The sequence below is a fragment of the Vulpes vulpes genome, chromosome X, assembly GCF_048418805.1.
Source record: "Vulpes vulpes isolate BD-2025 chromosome X, VulVul3, whole genome shotgun sequence".
NCBI lineage: Eukaryota > Metazoa > Chordata > Mammalia > Carnivora > Canidae > Vulpes > Vulpes vulpes.
The window spans coordinates 115313158-115329218 of NC_132796.1; the positions used below are offsets into that span (position 1 = coordinate 115313158).

Below are 16061 nucleotides of genomic sequence, written 5' to 3' on the forward strand. Positions count from 1 at the left end.
AGCTAGGGTAGGTCTCAGGGTACCCCTCCCTGCCTTCCTGTGGGACAAGGGCCACTAGTCACACTCCCTGAAGGCAGTGTGACACCAGGTGCCTCATGTCCTCACTGCTCACATGCAGGGTCTTGCAGGGAGCAGAGCTCAGCTGCTCTGAGGCCCTGAGGGAGCCGCCAGCAGGGCTCCCCTGGCCTCAGACAGGACCCTTCCCTCCCTTTCTTGAAGAACCAAGTGATTGCAGGAGCGCATATTGAAGTTATTTTGGAAAAATGGCACATGGCAAGGGTAGAAATGAAAAGTGAACAAGGTTTATTTTCTAATTTCCACACTCCACCACTTGCCTGCGGCACTCTTGGCCTTTCCAACAAATTCCAACACCGTTGCCCTCTGATTTCATCCAGTACCCAAACAAGAAGGGAAGGTCTACTAACTTGTAGGCAGGACATGACAAAAATCTAACTCTTGAACTGGGCAAGTATGAACGCGAAGGGGTGCGTGTCACTCACCCACTGGGCTGGGGAAACCTTCTATCCCAAGGAACAAACATGGGGAGCTTCCTCAAAGGAACCAAGCTCCGGATGCCGGGGTCATCATACAGCCCAGGGACCCAAAGAGGCTCTTGGCCCTGCTTTCCTCCTACTTGCCCTGGCGCTTAACCCCTGAGAACGCCCAGGATACACCCAATAGGATAACACCCAACAGGATAATACCAGGAGGAAGCACCCAAAGGCCTCCCTTCATGCCGGCCCCACAAAAGCCTGGAAAGGGACTGGCCACCCCTGGGGCTGTAGCCCCCTCTTCCTTATCTCAGAATCTTTTCTCACAGGATCAGGGAGGAACCCAAGTTGTTGCTACCGACCAGGAGCAGAAAGTCCATGACCTGCAACTTGTTGGTTTCCTCGTAGGCCCTGGGCCCCCACAGGAACTCGTTGCGGGCAGGGTCGCTGCCCGCCACCTGCCGGCGCTCCAGGTAGCCTTCCTGCACCCAGACATTGGTGAGGTGGTCGCCAGGCTCCCCACAGACGATGTGCTCTTGGTCATCGTACACCGCCGTGAACCCCAGAGCCTCCCACACCTCCTCCTCAGGGACACATCCGTCCTGCAGGAGGATCAACCCCAGGACCAGCCCCAGGAGGCAGGTCTTGGGCAGGCCCCACTGACCGCTCAGCATCCCATCCCAGGTGAGGCCCAGGATGGGGTTGAGGACGTAGGAGTGCTCGCTGGGATCCACTTCAATCACATCTAGGCCAAAGACCAGCCTCAAGCAGATGGACGCTTGGCTCAAGATGGCGGGGAAGTCGTCCTGGTATTCTGTGGTGAAGACCTCCAGCATCTCTGCCTTGCTGGTGGGCTGCTTGTTGCGATACTTGAGGAGCAGGAATACCACCAGGGCAGCTGACTTCATGTGGAAACTGCCCTCTACCAAGGGCTCCTCATCTCCCGCCTCCCCAGGGCCACTGGGGCCAGGCGGCTCAGACTGGCCAAGGCCACCAGCTGCCCCACCACTGGGGGAGGGGCTGGCATTCTGAGAGCTCTGGGAAGCACTCAGGACCCCGGGAGCCATAGAACCCAACTCTGGGGGTCCAAAGACCATGCCAGAGGTGGAAAAAGAAGCGGAAGACGACGATGATGATGATGAGGAGGAGGAGGACGAGGACGAGGACGAGGACGAGGAGGAGGACAAAAAGAGATGAGATAGGTGGTACGGGGGAGATGGGGTAGAGGGAGGAGGTGGAGCCTCCTCCTCCCCTTCCTCCTCCTCCTCAGCCCCAGACAGCTGGGCATCCACCAGGCCCTGGGCCTCCTCTAGGTCTTCTCCCTGCTTCCAAAGCTCGCTGCTATTCCTTAGGGGCATGGTGTCAGATTCGGGCTGAACCTAAAGACAGAGTTGGGAGAACTTGTCAGGGAGCAGCCTGCCCAAGATACCCCAAGGTGCCAGGGCTGACAGGGGGCTGTGCCGGGCTCCTCTGCAGAGGGCTCCCCTATGTTGGGCTGGGAGAACCCCTGAAACCAGGGACGGAGAGAGCGTGCACCTCACCTTGACAAGTGGCTCTGGCCCGCGCCTCCTCAGCTCTGTGTACTGAGGGACCCCCGCCTCAGACTGAGGCCTCCACTGCCAGTTCTTGAAGTCCTGAAGGAGGGGAGGAGGAGGGTCCTCAGGGTTCAGACTGCCAGCCCAGCCCTGGGGCCCAGTGTGGACAGGAGGGTGGCTCGTACTGTGGGAGGTCCTCAGCAGTCCAGGAGGGACGGTCTACCCCGGGGCCTCTCAAGAGCCTGCCCTGGCCCTGTCCTTCTCAGGCCAAATATCCCTGCAAGAACACAGGGCCCCCAGACTCCACAGGAGGAAACCAGGGGCCTAGCCCTGGCCACACCTGCCAAAGTCTCCAGGATTCCTCCTGGATCGTGCACAAGAGAAGGGCCAGCTCTGGCTTCCATCTGGGCTGGGAAAGGGCGCCTCTGGGTCTTCTACTGGACCTCACGCACGACCTGGGAAGACTCCACGGGTAGCCCTGAGGCCACTCTCTTTGCACCTTCCTTTCAAGGGCCCCTGCTATGACCCCCCACCAGCCAAAGTCCAGAGAAAACATTCGGTCCACCGGTTCCACCTCTTCTCAGGGGCGACACAAATGGCTGTGGTGGCCTGATCCCTAGGGATCCTGCTGTGGGAGGCATCCCCTCTTATCTCACCTAGACTGAAGTCAGTGCCTGGGCCAGGGCCAGGGCAGGGCACCCGCCTCCTCTGCTGACCTGAGTCCAGACCCTAAGGCCCAGGCCATCCCCTCCCTTTACCCAGGGATCTGGAGAGGAGGAAGGGCTCCACGGGACAGGATGCACCCTGGGTTCCCTTCCCAGGGCTGCCAGGGAACGGCACCCAGGTTTTGGGGCAATCGCTTCCTGGGCTTGATGGCTGTCTTGGGGGCCACTCACCCCTTCAATGTGGGGCGGGCATGGTTCCTCACACAGAGTCTCGGCAGGCCCAGGACTCCTGGGCATCTATCCCCCAGGTGGGCCTCCTCCCACACTCTGATTGGGATCTCTCCCAGCAGGGTCTTCAACTCCCTGAGAACTGGGAGAGGAGCAGGAAGAGGCGCCCTGTTATGTCCTCTGTGCTCTCCTGTGTCCTTAGCCAGGTGGGTTACAGCCGCAAAGCCCCCCGGCCCAAGTACCCCAGCAAGATCAGGAAGGGCGGGCCTGGAGACCGGCCCCTCTCTCCTGGGGCACAAATGCCCTCAGGCTCCCAGGAGGGTCCTCAGCATTATCTTGCCATTATCCTGACTTTCCTCCAGGCCCCCAAACTCCCATAGAGGACATGTGTCCCTCATACCAAGACCATACCAACCCCAGGCCAGCCCACCTTCCTGCCACCCACCCGTCACAGGGACAAGTGAGCATGCCACTGAGGGCCAGCGCTCTCCCATCCTCCGTGGGCTGCCCACAGGGCAGGGCCCCACTCCACTGCACTGGCTTCTTTGCTCACAAGACGGGTAGGGCCAGCCAGGCCGTCCCCAGGGTCCTCACCCTGACTCCCCCCAGGCGGTGTGTCATCCAAACACACCCTCTCCAACCACCCCCAAGACCCTACTCCTTTGAAGCACAAGCCCTCAGGCCCTAACATCCAGACATGGACATCAGGACCATGCTGCCGCATGGGCTCATCTTGCACGGGGGCCTCCTTCCTCCCTGGACAGCACGTGCTGGGGCCCAAGGTCCTTCAGTCCTCGCTGTGGTCCTCACCTTCAATCCCCTCAGGCCCCAGGTCAGCCCTGGGCAGGCTCCAACCCTGCTCCTTCCACCAAGCCCCCAGGCTCTAGGAGACTTGGCTGGCAAGCCAGGGCACGCCCCAGGTGGTCATCGGGCCCGGAGTGCTCCCAGGACCCAGTCTAGTCTGTGTCCCTAGGGCTCTAGTGCCCCTGTGGTCCTCGCCTTGGCTGCCAGCCACACGTGGGCGATTGTCCTTACCCCACCAGATCCCACCCCCGCCCACATCCTGGAGGCAGTGCTCCAGCCCAATGGCCACAGTGTGGGAGGCCACGAAGCACCAGCTGCCACGCAGCTCGGGATTTGTCCAACCCCCGGCAGCCTCCCGAGGCCGAAACAGGGGCAGGGTCGTGGTGCTGGGGTATCCTGGGGGACCAGCTCCCTCGGGGGTCTCAGTCCCTCGGGGGTCCTCGCCTCCAGCCCTAGCTGACCCCAGGCCTCTCGGGCAGGATTCCAGAGGCCGGGCCGCTCACACCAAGGTCCTCCCCTCCGCCCGGACCCCACCAGGGATAGGGAGTGACCGTCTTTCCATAAGGACCAGGACCCAACCTGGGGGCTTCCCAGGGCTCAGAGAGGGGGCTGAGGTCGGAGGCGGGGGACAGGCTCCCTGGGCCCTTCTTCTCCACCCCTGCTGGTGGGGCTCTCTGGGCGCCTGGGCCTCTGCCTGGCTCCACTTGGCTTGCCACGCGGGACTGACTGTGGACTGGGGTGCTGGATCCCTCCGTCCTCCATGGACATCCTTGCCAGGAACCCTACAGGACCTGGGCCCACCGTATGTCCCCTCAGGGAGGCCCTGCTCTGAACACCAGCCCCCTGGTCTCTCAGAGCCCGGATGCGGAAGTGGAGCCTCACCACGTGTTCCCATCCCCCCCACCACGACCTTCCCGGGAATAACTCTGGGCTGGGGTGGGGGTCCCCCGGGCCTCTTCCGCATCCTCACCGGGAATCCCAGCAGCACCCGGGGCCCTCCCCTCTGCCCTCATGACCTAGGCCCTGCTCCTGACGTCAGGGGCCCCCAGTGTGTCGGGAGACCGGGATATGGAAGTGTGGCCACACTACCCGAGCGGCCGCCCACCAGAGGGCAGGTCTCCGGTCCCATGGGGACCTCACAGCCCTGGCAACCCTCCGACGGGGTCCCCTTTGTCTCTGTCAATGGTCCATCCCTCGCCTCCCCTTAGCCCTGGACCCTCCCCCCGCCCCCCTCAGCGTCTGCTCCCGCCACACCAGGCCCCAGGCTCTCGGGTACCCGGATGTGCCAGGCCTGCCGCACCCGCGGCCACCATCGGGCTCCATCCTGCTCCCCCGCGACATTCCCGGGCTGACCGTGGGCCCTGCCCTCCGCCGGGTCCCCTCTATCATGGGCTCTTGGGTCCCCTCTGTCCTGGGCTCCCGCCCCCACCGTCACTCCCTGTGTCCCTGCCCTTCTCAGGCCACTGCCCCAGGCCCCATCATCCAGGCCTCAGCTCGAAGCCGGGCCCCGCCTTCCCCCGGTGGTCTCTCGGGGTTCATGACAGGCCCCACACCCCCACCCCCCCGCCGCCCTCCGGGGCCCGTCCCCCGCCCTCCGAGCCCCGCCCCCCGGGGCTACCTGCTGCCTGGCTGCCGCTGCCCGGGCCTGGCCTCCTTCCAGGGGACCCCACTGCGACCCCCCACACGAGGCCCTCCGCTCTCTCAGACCTCCGCGGCGGAAGTCGGCCCACGTCACATCCGGACCCCGTGCCCCGGTCCCTAAGGGCTGATTGCACGTCCCCTGGAGATGGGCTCCGCGGGGCGGTGGTAGGAGGACCCGTGTGGGAGGCTCCCTGGGTCCTCTCGCGGGTCCTTCCTCCCTGGACTCGCGAGATCTGCCTATTTTCCCATATTTATGTGTTTAATAAGTCAAATTCTTTTCTCAGTACAGACACATGGGGACTTGTATTACACTTTGGGTTAAAATCCAACATCATTCTATATATTTGTGTTGTTTAACTTGTTCCAGGTTTGGCCACTGGGCGCTCTTCCTGTTAGCTCCCTCTTCATATACCTCCCTCACGCCCCTGGAAACGTTTTCATTGGTTTCTTTTTATGTATTTTTTTTTTTTAGCATTTCTTTATTTTCAGGCACTACAAGGTACTTCCGGCTCAACTTGCATATTTCCCTGTCCCATTTCTAGAATCAGCATTTTTTCCAGGGAGCCCTTGTTCCATTGACCGTAATAAAGTGTGAGAAACCTAGGTCTGTGCACTAAGTTCGCGGTTTGCAAATGGCGTCATTGTTCCTAGGGCTCTTTGGCTGACAGAGGAAGAAATTACATGTGTGTTCACGACCCTGTGTGTATTCACATATGTATACAAATTTTAGATGTAATCATCTATATGTGTATTAAGCTACAGAAGAGTTTTTACTGATGTTTTTGGCTCTAATCCTCCACCACATACATCACTATAGCTTCCTCCTCTTCAGTGAAAAACCTTGAGATTTGGACGTTGTTTATATGTCAGTGTCCTGTTGTCTCTGCTGGGTTATCATGGTTGTCTCTGAAGAAGGTGCTGAAATAGAATTTGTAGATGGGCTAAGCATCAGTTCAGCTCCAGAATACCCTGGAACCTCATCAAAGTTATGCCTGCCCTCTAGCCTCTGGACTCTGATAAGGCTACCTGGCCCCTGTCTATGGAGCTCTTGAAAGGTCAAGAGAACCCATTATTTGAGTGTCTGAACTGATGAACAATTCGACTTTTGATGCTTTGGGGGGTTGAGATCACCTGTAACTAAGTATGGTCTTCCTTATCTTTCTGGAAAGTATTTCTTTCTTACCCAGAGCTACAGGGTAAGCTGGACCCCAAGTTGAGTCTTTGTTTCCTCACCTTTATTTAGCTTTATGACTCAGGGCATGTTATATGAGCTTTTGGTGCCTCAGTGCTTTTTTCTCTATTCTGTATTTGAATAGTCACTGGGAAGCTCCTGGAGGCTGGCAATTAGACTCTACCCAGAGGGAGGTCAGGATAGCTGGATGAAAAACAGACACCCCTCAGATTCGACAGCTGACAACCCTGCTATATGTTACTCATCCTTAAAACCAACTTATATAATGACATACATTCTCCAGTGAGCATTGGAAAGACTAACTAGAAATTGAGAAATGTGCCCAAGTTCTCAGATTAAAGATGATACATCATGGGAAATCATGAGTTGATACTTTGATTGATTATGATCAATCAAGGAGTAATGATTCTCTCAAGCTGTTCCTTAAATAAATACCATAGAATTGCCTATTTGAAACTCTGCTATGGTGTAAAGTGTGACTGTTCTCCATAACAATACTAGATGAATGTTGAAGGTATTGCTGTAATCACAAAAACTCTCAAACTGGCTGTAAGTGAAGACAGCATACTAGGTCACCTTCTGTGATGTGGTGTAGTGTGGTATGGCCTAACACAAACTAAAAAAACACCTGCAAAATTGGGATTTTAATTTTGATTCAATACGTTGAAGAAAATTTCCATCAAATCAGTATGTGACAGCTAAGAAAAGCTGGTTCGTTGAAAAGACCAAAAATTTTGACAAACATTTAGTAAGAGAGAGAGAAAAAAGAAGACTCAACTACTAATATAAAAAATAAAAGTCGGGGTAGTATTACAGATCTTTTTTTTTTTTTTTCAGATCTTTTTTTTTAAAGACGGTTTTACTTATTTACTTATGAGAGAGGCAGAGACATAGGCAGAGGGAGAAGCAGGCTCCCTGTGGGGAGACTGATGTGGGACAGGAAGCCAGGACTCTGGGATCATGCCCTGAGCCATAGGCAGATGCTCAACCCCTGAGCCACCCAGGCACTCCAGTATTTTAGGTCTTAAAGAAACAAACAGGATAGTAAGAGAGTACTCTGAACAATTATACCCCAAGAAATTATATAACCTAAATGAACTGGGTGTATTTTTAAAAACACAAACAACCAAAGTAACCCAAGAGGAAAAGAAAATTAAAACAGATCTAACAGGTAAGGAGAATGAATCCGTGATCAAAAATGTCAAAGAAATAACATCCCAATTCCAGGTGACTTCTCTCATGGATTCCACGAATACTTGAAAGAAGAACTTATACAAATCCTCAATTTCTTCCCAAAATATGGAAGAGGAGGGAATACTTCCTATCTCGTTCTGTGTGTGAGGTCAGCAATACGGAGGTAGTAAAGCTTGACAAAGACAAAAAAAAAAAAAAAGAAGTGACACACTTTCATGATAAAAAAAAAAACTTTCAACAAACAAGAAATAAAAGAAAACTTTAACATGATAAAAGGCATCCACGAAAAATCCACATCTAACATACTGAATGGTCAAAGACTGAAATTTTCCCATTAAGTCAAGAAATAAGAAATAAAGCAAGGGGCACCTACGTGGCTCAGTCGGTTAAGCAGCTGGCTCTTAATTTCTACTCAGGTCATGATCTCAGGATTGTGAGATCAGGCCCTGCATTGGGCTCCATGCTCAGGGGCGTCTGCCTGAGATTCTCTCTCTCTTCCTCTTCCTCTCCCTCTCCCCCACCCTCTCTCCCTAAAATAAATAATGTTCTTTTAAAAGCCTAGAATGCCTGCTTTTGCTGCTTTTATGTTATTATACTGAAAGTGCTAGCCAGAGTGATTAGGCAAAAAATATTTTTTAATAAATAATAAATAAATAATCATCATAATAAAGACAAACAATGTGGGGGAAAAAGTAAAAAAAAGAAGTAAAAGCAGAAGAAAATACTAAAAATACGTTTATCCAAGGAAATATAAGGCATGTACACTACAGCTTACAACATATTGCTCGAGGAATTTAAGAAGATTTCCGTATTTGGAAAGATACCTTGCATTCATGGAGTTGAAGACTTAATTTTCTAAAGATAGCAGTTGTATTAAAGCAATATACAGATTCAATACAATCCGTATAATAAATCCCAACAACGTGCTTGAAGAAATGGAAAAGCTGATTCCAGAGTGTATATAAAGGGACGCCAGGATGGCTCAGGGGTTGAGCATCTGCCTTTGGCTCAGGTGGTGAAACCATGGTCCTGGGATCAAGTCCCGCAGGGAGTCTGCTTCTCCCTCTGCCTATGTTTCTACCTCTCTCTGTGTGTCTCTCATGAATAAATAAAAAAATATAATAAATAAATAAATAAAGTGTATATGGAGTGCAGATGCCCCTTTGGATAATTATGTTGGTATCGTTTACGTAAATACCTCATAGAAAAGAATCAAGATGTCCATCAATACAATAATGGAAAAAGAAGATGTGATATATATATATATATATATATATATATATATATATATATATATAATGGAATATTACTGCCTGGCACATTGGTGGTAGGAATAAAAAATGGTGCAGGCTTTGTGAAAGATGTTTGCACTGGTTAAAGTGTATCAGATTGTCAAAAAGTTAAACTTTTTAAAATTTATATTTTTTACTTTAATTTATAGGACTATCAATTACAGTCCTATGTATATACTCAAAAAATTGGAAAACAGGTATTCGAACAAATACCTGTGTAGAAATGTTCACCAAAATTCACAATAGCAAAAGGACGAAACGACCCAAATATCCATCAATTTGAGAATGAATAAGGAAGGTGTATAGGCCTATAAAGAAATATTAAGCCGTGAAAATGAATGAAGTCTCAATACAGGCTTTAGCATGGATGCACCTTGAAAACTGCTGAGGGCAAGAAGCCAGACACAAAGTTAGCATATTGCAATTTCCGTTTCTATGAAATACACAGAACAGGTATATTCATAGAGAAAGCAGAGTAGTGGTTGACAGGGTCTGAGGGAGAGGGAATGGGCAGTGTCCACTTATCAGATTCGACATTTGCTTTTGGGGTGTTGCAAGTGCTTTGGAACCAGACAGAGGCGATAGTTGTACAACACCACAAATGTACGAAATGGCACTGAATTGGACACTATAGAATGACTTCATGTTATGTGTATTTACCTTAAAATAAATAAATAAATAGATAGATGATAGATAGATATAGATAGATATATTGATAGACGCTGTGAAACAAGAAGGCATGAATCTGCTGGAAACCAGGGAGTGCCTTCCCCTTCTCTCAATTGCCCTTTGCCCTCAACCTAGGGTCAAGCTCCGCGGCCTAACATGCTGGGTTAAAGGTCTAGCCTGATTCTCTGCGTCTGGCCTCGTCTTCTGCCTTCCACCACACTGTAGCCTTTCTCTTTCGTACATGGAACTGTTTTCTCTGATATTGAGCAACCGAGTCCTCATTATCTCAACTACGTTCACTATTCATCCCCACCTAGTAAACAGATGAGCAATTAGAGATTTGCTAAGTCCTACTTCTGTGAAACCAAGACATACTAATTGGGGTACAAAACTCGTGTCCCCTTCAATGAGGTCTGGCTGTTCTTACAAGAAATATACCCAGGAACGGATGAGTCCATATGACAGGGACATTGGCATTGACCCTGGACCTTCTTTAACAGGGTGACAGATGAATTTAAGGAGCAAGGGGATCTGAGGATACTGGTGAGAGGGTCTATTTCAGGCTGCTGGCCATGTGCACGGGAAAGATGGACCACTGGTCACATGCTAGCAGTACAAACTTACTTAAGGGCCAGTGAAGAACGACCCACAAGCTTCATTCCTCTTCACTCCTGGAGCCATGTAATCCGAGACTACATTTTTGCTTGAACTCCATCGTCCTTGCCAGCGAGGCTTCTCCTTTAGTTTAGCAAACCTAACTGCGCTTTTGGCTTCATTCACCCAGATGGCACCCCCAGATCTCAATAAGAAGGACTGCACAGTTGTGACCAAAAATCTTAAAACATCCCTAAAGAGTTACTGTGTCCCTTCTATCTCCACTACAGAGTCTCATATGATACTCTGGAAAGTAGTCTGCAGGTTATGGTCCGTCTCAGGTTGTTTAAATGTTTTAGGTTGGATTCTTTAAATTGGCAGACTTTTTCTTCTTTTGAAATTCCTTGCCATCTCTGAATGAACAGCAAATCCCAAGTTCACAGAAACCAAGAAAAGAACCACCCTAATCCTCACACCCTTCACCAACTGGACTCTGGGTCCTTCCCACTCTCCCTTCACAAAGCCCTTTGCCAACCACTGATGACTGTGGGAGGTCCCACCCAGAGCAAGCTCTCCAAGATGAGATCTTGAGGACACTGCCTCACCTCTCTGAGAACTTGAAAAACTATCTGCAATCGGAAACATCATGTTTCCCACATACTGTTTGCAGTAGCAGTTTTTTTTAACCCTTTATTTTTTTATTATCTTTAAATAATAAATTTATTTTTTATTGGTGTTCAATTTACCAACATACAGAATAACACCCAGTGCTCATCCCTTCAAGTGCCCCCCTCAGTGCCCGTCACCCATTCACCCCCACCCCCTGCTGCAGCCTAGTTGGAGTTTGAAACTCTATGGCACTGTAGATATGAGTGTATTGTGGGGGGCTTGAACATATGATTGGATTCTGGAAACAATGGAAGCATCCTCTATTTCAAAAAACAAGCAATAGCTATTCTTGTGTTCCTTTTCAGCTTTGGTTGTCAGCTTCACTCTCAAACTACCAGACACATCCCACACACAGCCAGCCAACCACAGACATGTGAAGACTCGTCATACCATCTCCTGCTGGTTTCAGGAAGAACTTCATGGAATGAATGCTCTCTTCTCTTACCCAGAGAGGCACTCGCTTTGGAATAATTCATTTTTCCCTTTCTGCCTGTCTCTTCCACAGGCCAGTTTCATTAATGTTACTGAGCCTAAAATTAGTCTCAAGTATATGTAAGTATGCTAGATGGTTGTGAATGATAGTTACAGAAAAGCATTGGGGTAATTCTTCATGAAATCATGTTAGATGATAATTTCTTAGATTATGACACTGTCTCGATCTGCTTGAGCTACCATAATAAAACACTATAGACTGGGTGGCTTACACAATACTAATTTATTTCTCATGGTTCTAGAGACTGGCAGTCCAAGATCAAGGTCTGGCAGGATTCAATTTCCAGTCAGAATCCCTCTCTTGGCTTGCAGATGGGCACTTTCGTTCTGCAACCTTTTCTTTCTGCAAGGCCTTTTGTCTGTGCTCACACACAGAAAGATAGTATAAGCACACTAATCCCATCATGGAGATCCCACCACCATAAACTTGTCTAATTCTATCTCCCAAAGGCCTATCTCCAAATACCATTGCATGAGGGGCTTTAACATGAATTTGAGGGTAGGGCCACAGATAATTCCATAGCAGATACCAATACCCAAATGGCAAAAATATAGATAACTTAAATTTCATAAAAATTAAAAATGCTTCTGCTTCAAAGGACATCATTTAAAAAAATACCACCCACAGATTGGGAGAAAATACTTGCTCATCATGTATAAATGTGTGGTATACAGAATATATAAAGAACTGTTATGGGGATCCCTGGGTGACTCAGCAGTTTAGAGCCTGCTTTCAGCCAAGGGTGTGATCCTGGGGGTCCTAGGATCAAATCCCACATGGGGCTCCCTGCATGAAGCCTGCTTCTCCCTCTGCCTATGTCTCTGCCTCTGTGTGTGTGTGTGTCTTATCAATAAATAAATAGAAACGAAAAAAAGAACTGTTACAACTCTACAAAGAAAAGAAAAATAAACCAATTTGGAAAGGAGCAAAAAAAAAAAAAAAAAAGGAAAGGAGTAAAACATTTGAATAGACATTTCTGAAATAAGATGTATAAGTAACCAAAAAGCACATGAAGAGATACTCAACAGGATCATTAGGGAAATGCAAATCAAAACCACAATGAGTAAGGATTTCAAACTTGCTGGCTAAAATATAAATATACAAAGTAACAACTATTGGTGATGATATGAAGAAATTGAAGTCTTCATATATTGCTAGTTAGAACATAAAATGGTGCAGTCACTGCAAAGCAGTCAGCAGGTCCTCCAAAAATTAAACATAGAGTATAACCATATGACCCATTGATAACACTCCCAAATATATATCCAAGACAGATGAAAACATATGCTCACACAAAAACCCTATCCACAAATGTTCATAACAGCGTTCCTTACACATAATAACCCAAATCAGGAAACAATTGCAACGTCCATCAACTGATGAATACATAAAAGGATGGTCTAGCTACATAATGTATATTATTTGTCAGTATGAATAGATGAAACGTTGATACATGGTATAATATGGGTGAACCTTGAATACTGCATGCTTAGGCAGAAAATCTAGACACAAAAGACCACATATTTTATTATAGTATCCATATGAAATATCCAGGCTATGCACCTCACTAGACACAAATAGTAGGGTAATGCTTGCCTAGGGCTAGGGAAAAGGGTAATGGGAAGTCACTCCCAATGTTGAAAGCCTTTTGAAGTGATGAAAATCTCTGGAGTTAGGTAGTGGTGATACTCCACAATCTAGTGAATATAATAAAAAGCACTGAATTGTACACTTTATTTTATCTTTTAAAAAGGCTTTATTTATTTATTTGAGATGGAGAGAGAAAGAGAGGACACAGGCAGGGTAAGGGGCAGAGGAAGAGGGAGAAGCAGACACTCCCTCACCTCCCACTGAACAGGGAGCCCGATGCGGGGCTCGATCCCAGGACACCCAGATCATGACCTGAGCCGAAGGCAGACACTTAACCAACTGGGCCACCCAGGTGCCCCTGAATTGTATATTTTAAAAAGGTAAATTAGATGGCATGTGAATTATATCTCAATAAAGAATAAAAAGGAGAAAACAGGAGATGAGAGGGTAAGAGCACAGATGGAGAGGCCCTGGCTGGTGTAGCCCGCTGAGACTGCTGGCAGCTGAGACAGCGGGGACTCGGGGAAAACCCTGACATCACAGGCCCTGAAGTTGGCACAGGGAAAGGCAGCTCACCACTGGAAGATTTTGAAACTCGTAGCAACAACAAACCTCGGACCCAGCTAAATTACAGAGTAGATGTGCTACACCCCACACGCTAATAGCCCAGCGAAGAATAGGCATGCCAATTTCCAGTCCTAAATGCTATTCACCTCAGTCTCTGCTGTACTCCTACAGATGATGTCTGGCTGCAAATCAATAAAAAATATTGCAAAATACCAACACTCCAAAATCAAGAACAGTCAACTCACTGCCAATAGAAAAAACAATAAATAGAACTCTACTCCAAGGTGATTTATATTCTAACTATATTAGGGAGAAACTTTTATTTTATTGTTTTAAGGTTTTTATTTATTTATTCACAAGAGACACAGACACAGGCAGAGACACAGGCAGAGGGAGAACCTGGCTCCCTACAGGGAGCCTCATGTGGGCCTTCATCCTGGGACCTCGTGGATCACAACCTGAGCCGAAGGCAGACACCCAATAGCTGAGCCACCAGGTGACCCAGAAGAAACGTTAAGTCACCTCTGATTAACATGTTGAATAATCTAGAAGAATAGATGAATAACATGCATGAAGAGATTGGTAATTTTAACACCGATGTAAGCAATAAGACAACCAAATGGAAACGCTAGAATTGGAAAACAATATCTGCTAAAAGGATTATAAACAGACTGAACATGGAAGAGGAAAGACAGAATCAACTTGAGAGAAGTAAATTAGAAATTGATGCGAGGCAAGATGCCGGAATAGTCCGGTCTCCAAGTCACCTGTCCACACCAAATTACCTAGATAACTTTCTTTTTTTTAATTTATTTTTTATTGGTGTTCAATTTGCCAATATATAGAATAACACCCAGTGCTCATCCCATCAAGTGCCCCCCTCAGTGCCCATCAACCAGTCACCCCCACCCCCCACCCACTTCCCTTTCTACCACCCCTTGTTTGTTTCCCAGAGTTAGGAGTCTCTCATGTTCTGTCTCCCTTTCTGATGTTTCCCACTCATTTTTCTCCTTTCCCCATTATTCCCTTTCACTATTTTTTATATTCTCCAAATGAATGAGACCATATAATGCTTGTCCTTCTCTGATTGACTTATTTCACTTAGCGTAATATCCTCCAGTTCCATCCACGTTGAAGCAAATGGTGGGTATTTGTCATTTTTAATGGCTGAGTAATATTCCATTGTATACATAGACCACATCTTCTTTATCCATTCTTCTTTCGATGGACACCGAGGCTCCTTCCACAGTTTGGCTATTGGGGACATTGTTGCTATAAATTTCAGGGTGCAGGTGTCCCGTCAGCCTGAGATTTAAATAGACAACTGCTGGGATGCTATAGTGAGAAGAGTTAGCGCTTCTATCAAGGTAGGAAGACAGAAAAAAATAAAGAAATAAAAGAGCATCCAAGGGGAGGGGGCCCCTCGAGGTGCCGGGAGAGAGCCCCCGGGACAGGAAAGCCTTGTCCTGGAGAAGCAGGAGCTTTACCAATCTTCCTGGACAGATGGTGCCCGCAGGGAACATGGGCAGGATCCCAGGAGGGGCGGGGATCCCAGGGGCAGGCTCCCGGGGGCACTAACAGAGGATTTGCACCCAGGGGAGAGTGCACCACGCACCTTTGGCCGAGGTCCGTATAGGGCTGGAGCGAGTGCCCGGCAGGGCCGGGAGCAGCTCAGTCAGCACAGGTCCCAGAGCCCAGGGCACCAGGGGACACAGCCCAGGATCCAGTATTCCCCCCAAGAACAGGTGGAGGCCGGGAGGACACAGGGCAGCAAAGACACTCCTGTTGCTGGGCAGCCCTGAGCTGTGCAGGTCCATGCCCACCGGCCCCCAAGACAATGAGACCCCTACAGATGGGAGACTGCGATAGTTTCTGCAGGAGCTGACTCCAGAGATGGAGAGCTGGCCGCTGCCACTGTCATTGTTCCCCCTGGTGTCACCTTGTCCCTGGACTGAGCAGGGGCCTCACAGGATAAACACCTCCCACCGAGCCGTGCAACTGGCAGGGAACTGGGCAGCTCCCCCAGGTGCACACAACTGAGAGTGAGCACCGCAGGCCCTTCCCCCAGAAGACCAGCTGGAAGGACAGGGGAAGAGCAAGTCCTTGACCAAGCAGCCCTGGAAAGTTCCAGGGGAAGTCGAGAGATTTACAGTATATAGAACCAGGGGATACCCCTCCTTGTTTATTGTTTTCTGTTTCCGCCGACCCCCCTTTTTTCTCTCTTTTACTCCTTTTTCCAGTACAACTTGTTTTTGGCCACTCTTCACTGAGCAAAATGACTAGAAGGAAAAACTCACCACAAAAGGAATCAGAAACAGTCCTTTCTCCCACAGAGTTACAAAATTTGGATTATAATTCAATGTCAAAAAGCCAATTCAGAAGCACAATGATAAAGCTACTTGTGGCTCTGGAAAAAAAGCATAAAGGATTCAAGAGA

At 49.1% G+C, this 16061-nt stretch overlaps 1 protein-coding gene across 1 annotated transcript; it reads right to left on the bottom strand.

Annotated features, from left to right (window-relative positions):
- Positions 1 to 282: 282 nt before the first annotated feature.
- On the bottom strand, positions 283 to 5540 carry LOC140596249 (melanoma-associated antigen 10-like). The gene is made up of 3 exons (XM_072744624.1): positions 5342 to 5540; positions 2033 to 2125; positions 283 to 1870 (listed from the first exon to the last, which is right to left on the bottom strand). The coding sequence occupies exon 3, from the start codon at positions 1847 to 1849 to the stop codon at positions 815 to 817; it is 1035 nt and encodes a 344-aa protein (XP_072600725.1). The 5' UTR covers positions 1850 to 1870; positions 2033 to 2125; positions 5342 to 5540; the 3' UTR covers positions 283 to 814.
- Positions 5541 to 16061: the final 10521 nt, after the last annotated feature.